At 53.5% G+C, this 15918-nt stretch overlaps 1 protein-coding gene across 1 annotated transcript in view; it reads right to left on the bottom strand.

Moving 5' to 3' along the window:
- Positions 1–9633: 9633 nt before the first annotated feature.
- The window catches only part of LOC119958078 (unconventional myosin-Ib), a 54879-nt gene continuing 48594 nt past the window's right edge, over positions 9634–15918 (bottom strand). The window contains exons 5-7 of the mRNA XM_038786304.1: positions 11292–11396; positions 10246–10292; positions 9634–9717 (exon numbers count right to left, since the gene is read on the bottom strand). Of these exons, the coding sequence (XP_038642232.1) occupies positions 9634–9717; positions 10246–10292; positions 11292–11396 (236 nt within the window). The remainder of the gene's footprint in view (positions 9718–10245; positions 10293–11291; positions 11397–15918) is intronic.

Below are 15918 nucleotides of genomic sequence, written 5' to 3'. Positions count from 1 at the left end.
TGTGTGCTCAGAGCGGGTTGCTGACTGTGTGCTCAGAGCGGGTTTGCTGACTGTGTGCTCAGAGCGGTTTGCTGACTGTGTGCTCAGAGCGGTTTGCTGACTGTGTGCTCAGAGCGGGTTGCTGACTGTGTGCTCAGAGCGGGTTGCTGACTGTGGTGCTCAGAGCGGTTTGCTGACTGTGTGCTCAGAGCGGGTTTGCTGACTGTGTGCTCAGAGCGGGTTTGCTGACTGTGTGCTCAGAGCGGGTTGCTGACTGTGTGCTCAGAGCGGGTTGCTGACTGTGTGCTCAGAGCGGGTTGCTGACTGTGTGCTCAGAGCGGTTGCTGACTGTGTGCTCAGAGCGGTTGCTGACTGTGTGCTCAGAGCGGGTTTGCTGACTGTGTGCTCAGAGCGGGTTGCTGACTGTGTGCTCAGAGCGGGTTGCTGACTGTGTGCTCAGAGCGGTTTGCTGACTGTGTGCTCAGAGCGGGTTGCTGACTGTGTGCTCAGAGCGGGTTGCTGACTGTGTGCTCAGAGCGGGTTGCTGACTGTGTGCTCAGAGCGGGTTGCTGACTGTGTGCTCAGAGCGGTTTGCTGACTGTGTGCTCAGAGCGGGTTGCTGACTGTGTGCTCAGAGCGGGTTTGCTGACTGTGTGCTCAGAGCGGGTTGCTGACTGTGTGCTCAGAGCGGTTGCTGACTGTGTGCTCAGAGCGGGTTGCTGACTGTGTGCTCAGAGCGGTGTTGCTGACTGTGTGCTCAGAGCGGTTTGCTGACTGTGTGCTCAGAGCGGTTTGCTGACTGTGTGCTCAGAGCGGGTTGCTGACTGTGTGCTCAGAGCGGGTTGCTGACTGTGTGCTCAGAGCGGGTTGCTGACTGTGTGCTCAGAGCGGGTTGCTGACTGTGTGCTCAGAGCGGGTTGCTGACTGTGTGCTCAGAAGCGGGTTTGCTGACTGTGTGCTCAGAGCGGGTTGCTGACTGTGTGCTCAGAGCGGGTTGCTGACTGTGTGCTCAGAGCGGTTTGCTGACTGTGTGCTCAGAGCGGGTTGCTGACTGTGTGCTCAGAGCGGGTTGCTGACTGTGTGCTCAGAGCGGGTTTGCTGACTGTGTGCTCAGAGCGGGTTGCTGACTGTGTGCTCAGAGCGGGTTGCTGACTGTGTGCTCAGAGCGGGTTGCTGACTGTGTGCTCAGAGCGGTTTGCTGACTGTGTGCTCAGAGCGGTTTGCTGACTGTGTGCTCAGAGCGGTTTGCTGACTGTGTGCTCAGAGCGGGTTTGCTGACTGTGTGCTCAGAGCGGTTTGCTGACTGTGTGCTCAGAGCGGGTTGCTGACTGTGTGCTCAGAGCGGGTTGCTGACTGTGTGCTCAGAGCGGGTTGCTTGACTGTGTGCTCAGAGCGGTTTGCTGACTGTGTGCTCAGAGCGGTTTTGCTGACTGTGTGCTCAGAGCGGGTTGCTGACTGTGTGCTCAGAGCGGTTTGCTGACTGTGTGCTCAGAGCGGTTTGCTGACTGTGTGCTCAGAGCGGTTTGCTGACTGTGTGCTCAGAGCGGGTTGCTGACTGTGTGCTCAGAGCGGGTTTGCTGACTGTGTGCTCAGAGCGGGTTGCTGACTGTGTGCTCAGAGCGGTTGCTTTCAGCGGGTTGCTGACTGTGTGCTCAGAGCGGTTTGCTGACTGTGTGCTCAGAGCGGTTTGCTGACTGTGTGCTCAGAGCGGTTTGCTGACTGTGTGCTCAGAGCGGTTTGCTGACTGTGTGCTCAGAGCGGGTTGCTGACTGTGTGCTCAGAGCGGGTTGCTGACTGTGTGCTCAGAGCGGTTTGCTGACTGTGTGCTCAGAGCGGTTTGCTGACTGTGTGCTCAGAGCGGGTTGCTGACTGTGTGCTCAGGAGCGGGTTGCTGACTGTGTGCTCAGAGCGGGTTTGCTGACTGTGTGCTCAGAGCGGGTTGCTGACTGTGTGCTCAGAGCGGGTTGCTGACTGTGGTGCTCAGAGCGGGTTGCTGACTGTGTGCTCAGAGCGGTTTGCTGACTGTGTGCTCAGAGCGGTTTGCTGACTGTGTGCTCAGAGCGGGTTGCTGACTGTGTGCTCAGAGCGGTTGCTGACTGTGTGCTCAGAGCGGTTTGCTGACTGTGTGCTCAGAGCGGGTTGCTGACTGTGTGCTCAGAGCGGGTTGCTGACTGTGTGCTCAGAGCGGGTTGCTGACTGTGTGCTCAGAGCGGGTTGCTGGCTGTGTGCTCAGAGCGGGTTGCTGACTGTGTGCTCAGAGCGGGTTGCTGACTGTGTGCTCAGAGCGGGTTGCTGACTGTGTGCTCAGAGCGGGTTGCTGACTGTGTGCTCAGAGCGGTTTGCTGACTGTGTGCTCAGAGCGGTTTGCTGACTGTGTGCTCAGAGCGGTTGCTGACTGTGTGCTCAGAGCGGGTTGCTGACTGTGTGCTCAGAGCGGGTTGCTGACTGTGTGCTCAGAGCGGGTTGCTGACTGTGTGCTCAGAGCGGGTTGCTGACTGTGTGCTCAGAGCGGTTGCTGACTGTGTGCTCAGAGCGGGTTTGCTGACTGTGTGCTCAGAGCGGTTTGCTGACTGTGTGCTCAGAGCGGTTTGCTGACTGTGTGCTCAGAGAGGGTTGCTGACTGTGTGCTCAGAGCGGTTTGCTGACTGTTTGGCTCAGAGCGGTTTGCTGACTGTGTGCTCAGAGCGGGTTGCTGACTGTGTGCTCAGAGCGGGTTGCTGACTGTGTGCTCAGAGCGGGTTGCTGACTGTGTGCTCAGAGCGGGTTGCTGACGTGTGCTCAGAGCGGTTGCTGACTGTGTCTCAGAGCGGGTTGCTGACTGTGTGCTCAGAGCGGTTTGCTGACTGTGTGCCTCAGAGCGGTTTGCTGACTGTGTGCTCAGAGCGGTTTGCTGACTGTGTGCTCAGAGCGGGTTGCTGACTGTGTGCTCAGAGCGGTTTGCTGACTGTGTGCTCAGAGCGGTTGCTGACTGTGGGCTCAGAGCGGGTTGCTGACTGTGTGCTCAGAGCGGGTTGCTGACTGTGTGCTCAGAGCGGTTTGCTGACTGTGTGCTCAGAGCGGGTTGCTGACTCCGGGTGCTGATGTGCTCAGAGCGGTTTGCTGACTGTGTGCTCAGAGCGGTTTGCTGACTGTGTGCTCAGAGCGGTTTGCTGACTGTGTGCTCAGAGCGGGTTGCTGACTGTGTGCTCAGAGCGGGTTGCTGACTGTGTGCTCAGAGCGGTTTGCTGACTGTGTGCTCAGAGCGGGTTGCTGACTGTGTGCTCAGAGCGGGTTGCTGACTGTGTGCTCAGAGCGGGTTGCTGACTGTGTGCTCAGAGCGGTTTGCTGACTGTGTGCTCAGAGCGGTTTGCTGACTGTGTGCTCAGAGCGGTTTGCTGACTGTGTGCTCAGAGCGGTTTGCTGACTGTGTGCTCAGAGCGGGTTGCTGACTGTGTGCTCAGAGCGGGTTGCTGACTGTGTGCTCAGAGCGGGTTGCTGACTGTGTGCTCAGAGCGGGTTGCTGACTGTGTGCTCAGAGCGGTTGCTGACTGTGTGCTCAGAGCGGGTTGCTGACTGTGTGCTCAGAGCGGTTTGCTGACTGTGTGCTCAGAGCGGGTTGCTGACTGTGTGCTCAGAGCGGTTTGCTGACTGTGTGCTCAGAGCGGGTTGCTGACTGTGTGCTCAGAGCGGGTTGCTGACTGTGTGCTCAGAGCGGGTTGCTGACTGTGTGCTCAGAGCGGTTTGCTGACTGTGTGCTCAGAGCGGTTTGCTGACTGTGTGCTCAGAGCGGGTTGCTGACTGTGTGCTCAGAGCGGGTTGCTGACTGTGTGCTCAGAGCGGTTTGCTGACTGTGTGCTCAGAGCGGTTTGCTGACTGTGTGCTCAGAGCGGTTTGCTGACTGTGTGCTCAGAGCGGTTTGCTGACTGTGTGCTCAGAGCGGGTTTGCTGACTGTGTGCTCAGAGCGGTTTGCTGACTGTGTGCTCAGAGCGGTTTGCTGACTGTGTGCTCAGAGCGGTTGCTGACTGTGTGCTCAGAGCGGGTTTGCTGACTGTGTGCTCAGAGCGGTTTGCTGACTGTGTGCTCAGAGCGGGTTGCTGACTGTGTGCTCAGAGCGGTTTGCTGACTGTGTGCTCAGAGCGGTTTGCTGACTGTGTGCTCAGAGCGGTTGCTGACTGTGTGCTCAGAGCGGTTTGCTGACTGTGTGCTCAGAGCGGTTTGCTGACTGTGTGCTCAGAGCGGGTTGCTGACTGTGTGCTCAGAGCGGTTTGCTGACTGTGTGCTCAGAGCGGTTTGCTGACTGTGTGCTCAGAGCGGGTTGCTGACTGTGTGCTCAGAGCGGTTTGCTGACTGTGTGCTCAGAGCGGTTTGCTGACTGTGTGCTCAGAGCGGTTTGCTGACTGTGTGCTCAGAGCGGGTTGCTGACTGTGTGCTCAGAGCGGTTTGCTGACTGTGTGCTCAGAGCGGTTTGCTGACTGTGTGCTCAGAGCGGTTTGCTGACTGTGTGCTCAGAGCGGTTTGCTGACTGTGTGCTCAGAGCGGTTTGCTGACTGTGTGCTCAGAGCGGTTGCTGACTGTGTGCTCAGAGCGGTTTGCTGACTGTGTGCTCAGAGCGGTTTGCTGACTGTGTGCTCAGAGCGGTTTGCTGACTGTGTGCTCAGAGCGGTTTGCTGACTGTGATGCTCAGAGCTGTTTGCTGGACTGTGTGCTCAGAGCGGGTTGCTGACTGTGTGCTCAGAGCGGTTTGCTGACTGTGTGCTCAGAGCGGTTTGCTGACTGTGTGCTCAGAGCGGTTTGCTGACTGTGTGCTCAGAGCGGGTTGCTGACTGTGTGCTCAGAGGGGTTGCTGACTGTGGCTCAGAGCGGGTTGCTGACTGTGTGCTCAGAGCGTTTGCTGACTGTGTGCTCAGAGCGGGTTGCTGACTGTGTGCTCAGAGCGGTTTGCTGACTGTGTGCTCAGAGCGGTTTGCTGACTGTGTGCTCAGAGCGGTTTGCTGACTGTGTGCTCAGAGCGGGTTGCTGACTGTTGCTCAGAGCGGGTTGCTGACTGTGTGCTCAGAGCGGGTTGCTGACTGTGTGCTCAGAGCGGGTTGCTGACTGTGTGATCAGAGCGGGTTGCTGACTGTGTGCTCAGAGCGGGTTTGCTGACTGTGTGCTCAGAGCGGGTTGCTGACTGTGTGCTCAGAGCGGGTTGCTGACTGTGTGCTCAGAGCGGTTTGCTGACTGTGTGCTCAGAGCGGTTTGCTGACTGTGTGCTCAGAGCGGGTTGCTGACTGTGTGCTCAGAGCGGGTTGCTGACTGTGTGCTCAGAGCGGGTTGCTGACTGTGTGCTCAGAGCGGGTTGCTGACTGTGTGCTCAGAGCGGTTTGCTGACTGTGTGCTCAGAGCGGTTTGCTGACTGTGTGCTCAGAGCGGGTTGCTGACTGTGTGCTCAGAGCGGTTTGCTGACTGTTTGCTCAGAGCGGTTTGCTGACTGTTTGCTCAGAGCGGTTTGCTGACTGTTTGCTCAGAGCGGGTTGCTGACTGTGTGCTCAGAGCGGGTTGCTGACTGTGTGCTCAGAGCGGTTTGCTGACTGTTTGCTCAGAGCGGTTTGCTGACTGTTTGCTCAGAGCGGTTTGCTGACTGTGTGCTCAGAGCGGGTTGCTGACTGTGTGCTCAGAGCGGGTTGCTGACTGTGTGCTCAGAGCGGTTTGCTGACTGTGTGCTCAGAGCGGCTTGCTGACTGTGTGCTCAGAGCGGTTTGCTGACTGTGTGCTCAGAGCGGGTTGCTGACTGTTTGCTCAGAGCGGTTTGCTGACTGTGTGCTCAGAGCGGTTTGCTGACTGTGTGCTCAGAGCGGTTTGCTGACTGTGTGCTCAGAGCGGGTTGCTGACTGTTTGCTCAGAGCGGTTTGCTGACTGTGTGCTCAGAGCGGTTTGCTGACTGTGTGCTCAGAGCGGTTTGCTGAATGCTTGCTGAGTGGTTTGTGCATTTTAAACTGTGCAACAGATCGGGTAGCGTCTGGTATGCGACCCTGAAACACTAGTACAAATTCCAGAATCCCAATAAATGAGAACAGAATTGGATGTTGCCGCAGTAAAGCAGTGATTCTAGTGATTTTTATACAGAAAATCCTCAAAATGTACCGCTTGATAACCAAATCCATTTTTCCCCAATATGGATGGAAGGATGCGTGGTTCCCGCAATTGGCTGTGTCACATTTTGGAAAATAGTGTCCATGTTCTCCTGGTTCCACTCGAACAGGACTTCCCCAGGATACATTGACCTGCTCACGATGACCCACGGTAACTCAAAATCCCTTTAGTCCTCTGGGATAAATAACAAATATCCCCAGCATTTTTTGGTTTTGAATCTTTTGGTACAGTTATTTCATTGTTGTTAATGTGATGAGGCCGACATGGATTATCTCGAATAACAGAGGGGACATCTTTCCAGGCTTGTTACTGCAAATAATCAGGAATCGTTCAATAGATCTTCTGTTCATCCACAGTTTTTGCCCTTATTAACAACTTAGAGTCATAGAATTTACAGTGCAGAAGGAGACCATTCGGCCCATCGAGTCTGCACCGGCTCTTGGAAAGAGCACCCTACCCAAGCCCACACCTCCACCCTATCCCCATAACCCAGTAACCCCACCCAACACTAAGGGCAATTTTGGTCACCAAGGGTAATTTATCATGGCCAATCCACCTAACCTGCACATCTTTGGACTGTGGGAGGAAACCGGAGCACCCGGAGGAAACCCACGCACAGATCGGGTAGAACGTGCAGACTCCGCACGGACAGTGACCCAGCCGGGAATCGAACCTGGGACCCTGGAGCTGTGAAGCAATTGTGTTATCCATCCACAATGTTACCATGCTGCCACGACATCATTGTCCCAACTTGTGGGACCATGGTTCTCAAACTGTGAGACTTTATTGATAATATGGTCCGTTTATCGGATGGGACCTGATGTCGAGCACAGCTTCCCGAGAACAGCCAGCAATGGGAACTCAAACAGGAGTCAGGTTCCCTCTTTGCCTGTGTTTCAGCCCTGGACCCTGGACACCTCTTTGCCGACCTTTACCAAGATGGCGGGCAGTGCACTTTCAGAGTGGGCACATCGCCTGCCATATTAGACACTTTGGCACCTGTTTTATACCTAGAATAGGGGCCACAATCAATGGATTTCTAGGACTTTGTATCAAAAGGCCTTAAACGGATAACTGCAGAGCAATTGGATATTTAGGCAGCTTCGAAAAGCAGGGATAGAAAGAGAATATTATCTGCTGAACTGAACTCCATCATGACGGTCTGTCAGTTTGCCAAGGTTTCTAATGGCACATTATTGGACGCTGACCAACTCCATTCAGCATGTTGAAAGCTCCTAATTGTCACTAACGGATGCTGATCCGGTTCACATCGTCACAAAGCTGAGGGTTAAGTACTACGACCTCCCCCGGACATTTTAAGTCTTCAATTCTTCTGTATCTTGCTGCTGCCATCCCACCTCTCTGATCAGGCATCACCCTGGCCGTTTTCCCGCCCAGTCGTTGCACACCATTCCAAAGAGATCCGGCGGGAATCTCCGTTGCCCGACGCCGATAGCGTAATCGCCGATTGGGTGGAGAATCCCTTCTGCCGCTGGTTTGACGCCGGTTTTCAAGTCTCCGCCCCCCCTCCGAAATGGCGTATCACAGCGCGCACCTCACGGCGTTGAGACAGCATGGGCGTGTCATCGGAAGGACCCTCCCCCGATGCTCCGCCCCCTAATGGGCCGGGTACCCGACCGCACGGTTGATGTGTGGTTTCAGCGGTCGGGAACCTGGCGTGGCGGCTGCGGACCGGGCCCAGCCCCGCCACACGTGGGCGGGAGCCATGTCACTGGCAGGCGGGGGCGGTGCGAGGGGGGGGGGGGGCTTCCGCGAGGACTGGGGGTGGCCTGTGCGGCAGTATTTGGCAGGTCGCGTCCGCACACGGTCGCCGCCATGTTCTACGGCGTGACCCCTGCAGGAGGGAGCTATAGAACAACATGCTAGCATAGTGGTTAGCACTATGATTTTGCCGTGCCAGCGTCCCAGGTTCGATTCCTGGCTCCGGCCACCCCCACAGGTTGGCCGGCTCCAACCCGCGCATGCGGGGCTGACGTCACGACGACTGACAGCTCGAACCCGCGCATGCGCGGTGTCCGTCTTTCCCCCTCAGCCCCCCCCCTGCAAGACGTGGCGGCTTGATCTTGCGGGGCGGCGGAGGGGAAATAGTGCGTCCGATTGAGACGCCGGCCCGACGATCGGTGGGCACCGATCGCGGACCTGTCCCCTCCCGAGCACAGTCGTGGTGCTCATTCCCCACCAGGCCCCCTACAAGCCCCAAAACGGGCATCTCACGGCGATTTCAGGACGGCAGTGACCAGGTGTGGTTGCCGCCGTCGTGAACCCGTCGGGAACGGCAGGCCGCTCGGCCCATCCGGGCCGGAGAATCGCCGGTCGCCGTGAAAAACGGCGAGCGCCGATTCTTCCGAGCTGGGGGCGGGAGAATCGCGGGCAGCGCCAGGGGGGCGTGAAATTAGTCGGGGGGGGGGGGCCCTCCCGCGATTCTCCCACCCGGCGTGGGGAGCGGAGAATCGCACCCTGTAGTTCTGGAGTAAGAGCTGGAGTATGCCAAAGTGGCCAAGTAGTCACATGACTAACATTGTGATAAAATAGGAAACACACAAAAATGACACAATTCCAATAAAAATCTAGCAATGATGCTGGAAATATATGCAAGATGTTTTTCACAGGTCGGCCTGCCCTTGTGTGTCCAGATATTGAGTAACCCGGGTCTCAAATGGGGAGATACTGTCGGTTAATTGTGCGTGAGAGGGCGTGAAAGGAAGAGGTGCATCTTGGTAACAGTCGGTTTCACTGTGCTCTTGTGGAGCGTCAATACCCAGAGTGCACCACACTCCATATCGTGTGACAAGAATAAATTGCTAATTTACCATCAGTGGGAAAATAGGTCAAAAATAAAACAACGTCAATTTGATACATTCAAGCCGTTGATTACAAATCCTGAGCTAAAGGTGGCGATTTGGATTTTGCTACCTAGAACATAGAACATAGAACAGAACAGGCCCTTCGGCCCTCAATGTTGTGCCGAGCCATGATCACCCTACTCAAACCCACGTATCCACCCTATACCCGTAACCCAACAACCCCCCCCCTTAACCTTACTTTTATTAGGACACTACGGGCAATTTAGCATGGCCAATCCACCTAACCCGCACATCTTTGGACTGTGGGAGGAAACCGGAGCACCCGGAGGAAACCCACGCACACATGGGGAGGACGTGCAGACTCCGCACAGACAGTGACCCAGCCAGGAATCGAACCTAGGACCCTGGAGCTGTGAAGCATTTATGCTAACCACCATGCTACCTGACAGGCAGGTGGAAAACACACCAACACGGAGGGGTCACAATGCTCCTTTCGAACATGACTCCAGGCTTATGGAAAATGTCGCTCAAACAAAAGAAGTAAATGAAGAATTGGAGGGGTCAGGGGTGAAAGTTCAGGGTACACCCAGAGGTGATCTCGTGTGGGTAGGATGATAAATTGTACTGGCTACGGAGGGCTCGGTAAGACTACAACAAGGAAAGGGCCACAGAGCAGAGGTGATGGAAGTAAGCTGCAGAGAGGTCAAGGAGGAATAATTACCGAGAATAATACTTACAGTTACTAATGACCCCACCCAATGGATCACCCTTGAAGTCAAACTCAATATCCATGTATTTGCCCTGAACAGTGAAACAGAGTTTATGAGAAGCACAGGAAAACGTTAGCTTGATTGATAACCATACAATTCCCAGAGCAGCCCCACCCCATCATAAATAACAGTTACGGAATTGCTATATCCTGCTCCGACCCGCCCCCCCCCCCCCACCCCTAGTTCACCTGTGAATATTGCACTTTGCAAGCAAATCAGAGTGACTTATCCCACAATCTTCCCGCTTCCCTCCCTTCCTGTGGCGAACAGCTTGAATCTCCATTCCCCGCCTTCTCACAGTGCCAAGACTCTGATAGTGAATGCAACCAGGAACTTCCATCCTGTCGCTCTGCGCCGCCATTGGTCAGCCTCTCACCAGGCCACAAGTCACAGGTTTGCTCCGTAATATTGACAGCACAATATGGGGTTCCCTGGGCAATATGGGGTTCTGGAAAAACTTTTCCCGACTGATTCTCTGCACCCAAAATCCATCTCCAACCAGTCACATGCCCCCCCCTCCCTCCCTCCCTCTCAGCTAAGGGTTTACAGTAATACGTACAAATCTGGAGGAGTTGTCATTCCGAAGGGTCTTGGCGTTGCCGAATGCTGTTAAAGAAACAGGTGGAAAACATCAGGAGTGGCTCCGTGGGAAGTGACCAGAATTCATATTAATACAGACACAATTTTAAAAAGGGCGGGATTCCCCGCCGGGGGGGGGGGGGGGGCGCGAATCCCACCCCGCGCCGCCGGCTGCCATTATTCTCCGGCACCGGTTTTTGGGCGGGATTCACGCTACGTCGGTCGGGGGCCGTTCACAGCAGCCCCCCCCCCCCCCCCCCCCCCCCCCCAGGCAATTCTCAGGGGCCTTGAATTGCCGAGTGGCCGTCAGTATCTGGCCAGTCCCGGCGGCATGGATTAGACATGGTGCCACACAGCAGGGTACGTCGGCTGGGGCAGTCCTCGGGCGGGGGGCAGCGCGGGGGGATCAGGCTCCGCCATGGCAGGCGTGGAGAAGACACTCCCCCCCCCCCCCCGCGCATGCAGCAGAACACGCTGGCAGTTCCGCGCATGCGCGGGATCACGCCGGCCCTTTGGCGCCGGTTGGCTAGGCGCCAACCCTGCCAGTGTCCACTTAGCCCTCGGAAGTGCGGAGAATTCCGCTACTTCCGGACGACCCAACGCCGGAATGTTTTGCGCTGTTTTTGACGCCAGCATCAGACCATCGCGCCGAATCCCACTTAAGGTGGAGTTTGATTCTGTAACGAACAGGGTCCCTTATTTCAGTGGAGCTACTGTGAGAAGTGACTGGCGAGGGCCTGTTGCCCAGGTCTCTGTCAATTGGCATTTTTACAGCGGGTTAATGAACCGCAATGGTACAGATGTGAGGACAAGTTATCGATCCGCTCTGTCCATCAGCTACAGTTGGAGTGGGGTTTGGTAATCAAGCCCTCCATGGTAGGATGGTCCATCAATGTCAAAGCTGAGAAACAAGGAATACAATGAGGTCGTGGAGGCAAGTCTGTGAAACCCAGACCTCATGTCTTCACAGGAAAATGTGGAAAGAAAACATTAAATGATGGGCAGATACAATTGGATACAGCGTACCTTCCAAGACAGGGTTTGACTGCAAAAGCTGCTCTTTGACCTGATTGACCTCTTCTCCTTTGCCACAAACTGCAGCAATATAGGACATCACAAGTTTACTGGCCTCTAAGGGGAAGACAGAATTAGACACTGTAATTCACAAATCTTACAGTTGGAGACTTGTACACTGCCCTCTGGAGAACATTTCCCCATTGCACTCTCGACATTGCAACACTGTCCACAGCCCAAAGGGGATTACCTGGGGATCCTGGTGTTAACCCATTTAAAGTGTGGGTGATTTCACAGCACCGAACTCAAGGTATGTGAGTTTATTCTTTTTGGGAGATGGGGAAAGAATGCACAAACATCTCAGCTGTACTGCCCAGTGTCTACAATGTACTGCCCAGTGTCTACAATGTACTGCCCAGTGTCTACAATGTACTGCCCAGTGTCTACAATGTACTGCCCAGTGTCTACAATGTACCGCCCAGTGTCTACAATGTACTGCCCAGTGTCTACAATGTACTGCCCAGTGTCTACAATGTACTGTCCAGTGTCTACAATGTACTGCCCAGTGTCTACAATGTACTGCCCAGTGTCTACAATGTACTGCCCAGTGTCTACAATGTACTGCCCAGTGTCTACAATGTACTGCCCAGTGTCTACAATGTACTGCCCAGCGTCTACAATGTACTGCCCAGTGTCTACAATGTACTGCCCAGTGTCTGCAATGTACTGCCCAGTGTCTACAATGTACTGCCCAGTGTCTACAATGTACTGCCCAGTGTCTACAATGTACTGCCCAGTGTCTACAATGTACTGCCCAGTGTCTACAATGTACTGCCCAGTGTCTACAATGTACTGCCCAGCGTCTACAATGTACTGCCCAGTGTCTACAATGTACTGCCCAGTGTCTGCAATGTACTGCCCAGTGTCTACAATGTACTGCCCAGTGTCTACAATGTACTGCCCAGTGTCTACAATGTACTGCCCAGTGTCTACAATGTACTGCCCAGTGTCTACAATGTAATGCCCAGTGTCTACAATGTACTGCCCAGTGTCTACAATGTACTGCCCAGTGTCTACAACGTACTGCCCAGTGTCTACAATGTACTGCCCAGTGTCTACAATGTAGTGCCCAGTGTCTACAATGTACTGCCCAGTGTCTACAATGTACTGCCCAGTGTCTACAATGTACCCAGTGTCTACAATGTACTGCCCAGTGTCTACAATGTACCCAGTGTCTACAATGTACTGCCCAGTGTCTACAATGTACCGCCCAGTGTCTACAATGTACTGCCCAGTGTCTACAATGTACTGCCCAGTGTCTACAATGTACTGCCCAGTGTCTACAATGTACTGCCCAGTGTCTACAATGTACTGCCCCGTGTCTACAATGTACTGCCCAGTGTCTACAATGTACTGCCCAGTGTCTACAATGTACTGCCCAGTGTCTACAATGTACTGCCCAGTGTCTACAATGTACTGCCCAGTGTCTACAATGTGCCCAGTGTCTACAATGTACTGCCCAGTGTCTACAATGTACTGCCCAGTGTCTACAATGTACTGCCCCGTGTCTACAATGTACTGCCCAGTGTCTACAATGTACTGCCCAGTGTCTACAATGTACTGCCCCGTGTCTACAATGTAATGCCCAGTGTCTACCAAATTTTAACTTGGTCTGGCAGCATCTGTGGAGAGAGACCTGAAGTGGTGAAGAAGTGTCAAATTGGACTTCAAATCTTAACTCTGTTTCTCTGTCCGCAGACGGTGCCAGACGTGCTGGGTTTCCCCAGGAGGTTGGTTTTAACTCAAATGTCCAGCATCTGCAGTATTTTGCTTTCACCTGTTCATTAACTGGATCCAGGAAAGTGCAAGATACTTTCCGAATGAAACGGTCAGTTTTCCGTTTTGAATTGCACGCAGCATCCAATCTTTGCAAATGACCTTTACAGCTGTGCGTTTAACAAGCTGTTGTCTGAATTGCCCTTACAGAGTAATTCAGCAGATACATTTCTGATTATCACCGAGCTTCACAGGAACTGACTCCATTCTCCCTGTCTCAGTTCAGGGTTTCAATCGCACCCACACATTTAGCATCTTTTTTATAGTGCAGAGTGTTCTGAGCAGGTCACTCCCCAAAACGGAATTTCCAATGATGTGGCCTTTCTCACTCTCTGTGTACAGAGGGTAGATCACACCGAGTAACCTGGTTGTACAGGTCTGGTCTGGCAAATCCTGACCACACTTGGAGTATAGTGTTCAATTCTGGTCGCCACACTACCAGAAGGATGTGGAGGCTTTAGAGAGGGTGCAGAAGAGATTTACCGGGATGTTGCCTGGTATGGAGGGCATTAGCTATGGGGAGCGGTTGAATAAACTCGGTTTGTTCTCACTGGAACGACGGAGGTTGAGGGGCGACCTGATAGAGGTCTACAAAATTATGAGGGGCATAGACAGAGTGGATAGTCAGAGGCTTTTCCCCAGGGTAGAGGGGTCAATTACTAGGGGGCATAGGTTTAAGGTGCGAGGGACAAGGTTTAGAGGAGATGTATGAGGCAAGTGTTTTTACACAGAGGGTAGTGGGTGCCTGGAACTCGCTGCCGGAGGAGGTGGTGGAAGCAGGAACCATAGTGACGTTTAAGGGGCATCTTGACAAATACATGAATAGGATGGGAATAGAGGGATATGGGCCCCGGAACTGTAGAAGATTTTAGTTTAGTCGGGCAGCATGGTCGGCACGGGCTTGGAGGGCCGAAGGGCCTGTTCCTGTGCTGTACTTTTCTTTGTTCTTTTGTTTATATAGATTGGAAATTCACTGTCTCTCCATTCAAACTCATCTTCCACTCTTATTCTGCAACTTTGTAAACTTTTTTATAAATGTTTTTTATTCAGTTTTCATGTTTTATATTGAACAAATTACAAATTGTTAGAGAGAGAAGAAAAAAAAGAGAACACGCAAAAATTAACATATATATTTACAGGTAAGCATCTTCGTAGTAATAACTGCGGCCTCCCCCTTTAGCCGGCGTACATATTTTACATTCCCCAATATGGCCGAGGCACATGTTTATTGGCATTTATTTAGTTTGGTTTTGGGCCTTGGCTTGCCATCAAACCCCCATACCGAGCCCGTAGCCCCCCCCCCCCCCGACTATTCTTCCTCTTGTTCGTTGGCCACAAACAGGTCCTGGAACAGTTGCATGAATGGCTCCCACATTCTGTGGAAGCCGTCGTCCGACCCTCGGATGGCGAATTTGATTTTCTCCATTTGGAGAGAATCCGAGAGGTCGGACAGCCAGTCTGCAGCTCTGGGTGGTGCTGCTGACCGCCAGCCAAACAGGATTCTACGGCGGGCAATCAGGGAGGCAAAGGCAAGGGCGTCCGCCCTCCTCCCCAGGAATAGATCTGGCTGGTCTGAAACCCCGAAGACTGCCACTATCGGGCATGGCTCCACCCTCACCCCCACCACTTTGGACATAGCCTCGAAGAAGGCTGTCCAGTACTCCACAAGTCTGGGGCAAGACCAGAACATGTGGGCGTGGTTGGCCGGGCCTCTTTGGCACCGTTCACATCTGTCCTCCACCTCCGGGAAGAACCTACTCATATGGTTTCTCGTTAAGTGGGCTCTATGTACCACTTTTAGTTGCGTCAGGCTGAGCCTTGCGCACGTGGAGGTGGAGTTGACCCTATGCAGTGCTTCGCTCCAGAGTCCCCACCCTATCTCCATCCCCAAGTCGTCCTCCCATTTCCTTCTTGTTGCGTCCAGTACAGTGTCGTCCCTATCTACCAGTCGGTCATACATGTCGCTACAGTTCCCTTTCTCTCGGATACTTGCGTCCAGTAGGTCTTCCAGTAGTGTCTGTCGTGGCGGTTGTGGGTATGTCCTTGTCTCCTTTCGTAGGAAGTTTTTGAGCTGCAGGTACCGTAGCTCGTTCCCCCCAGCTAGCCGAAATTTCAACTTTGTAAACGTGAGGCCATCCAAAATCCCTGCTGCTTGTACCTGAATTCACATTCAGTCTACTTCACCCATCACCCCCTGACAACCGACATTGGGACCCAGTCTGGCAATGTCTCCGTTTTAAAATTCTCACCATCACGTTCACATCCCCATCTCCATAACTTCCTCCAGCCCTCTGAAATCTCTGCACCCCTCCAATTCTTCAGCATCGCAGATTTGCATCGCTCCACCAATAGCGGTCATCTCTTCAGCTGTCTGAACTCTAAGCTCCGGAATCACCTCCCTAAACCTGCCTGAAAGGTCCCTTGGAACTCTTTATAACTGCCCGAATAACTCTTTATCTGGCTCAGTGTCAAATTTTACATAGGACTTGGATTTGGGTTTGTTTATTGTCACGTGTACCGAGGTACAGTGAAAAGTATTTTTCTGCGAGCAGCTCAACAGATCATTCAGTACATGGGAAGAAAAGGGAATAAAAGAAAATACATAATAGGGCAACACAAGATATACAATGTAACTACATCAGCACCAGCATCGGATGAAGCATACAGGGGTGTAGTGTTAATGAGGTCAATTCATAAGAGGGTCAATTAGGAGTCTGGTAACAGCGGGGAAGAAGCTGTTTGAGTCTGTTCGTGCGCGTTCTCAGACTTCTGTACCTCCTGCCCAATGGAAGAAGTTGGAAGA

Source organism: Scyliorhinus canicula, chromosome 28, assembly GCF_902713615.1.
Source record: "Scyliorhinus canicula chromosome 28, sScyCan1.1, whole genome shotgun sequence".
Lineage (NCBI taxonomy): Eukaryota > Metazoa > Chordata > Chondrichthyes > Carcharhiniformes > Scyliorhinidae > Scyliorhinus > Scyliorhinus canicula.
This window is presented reverse-complemented; position numbering and strand designations above follow the sequence as displayed.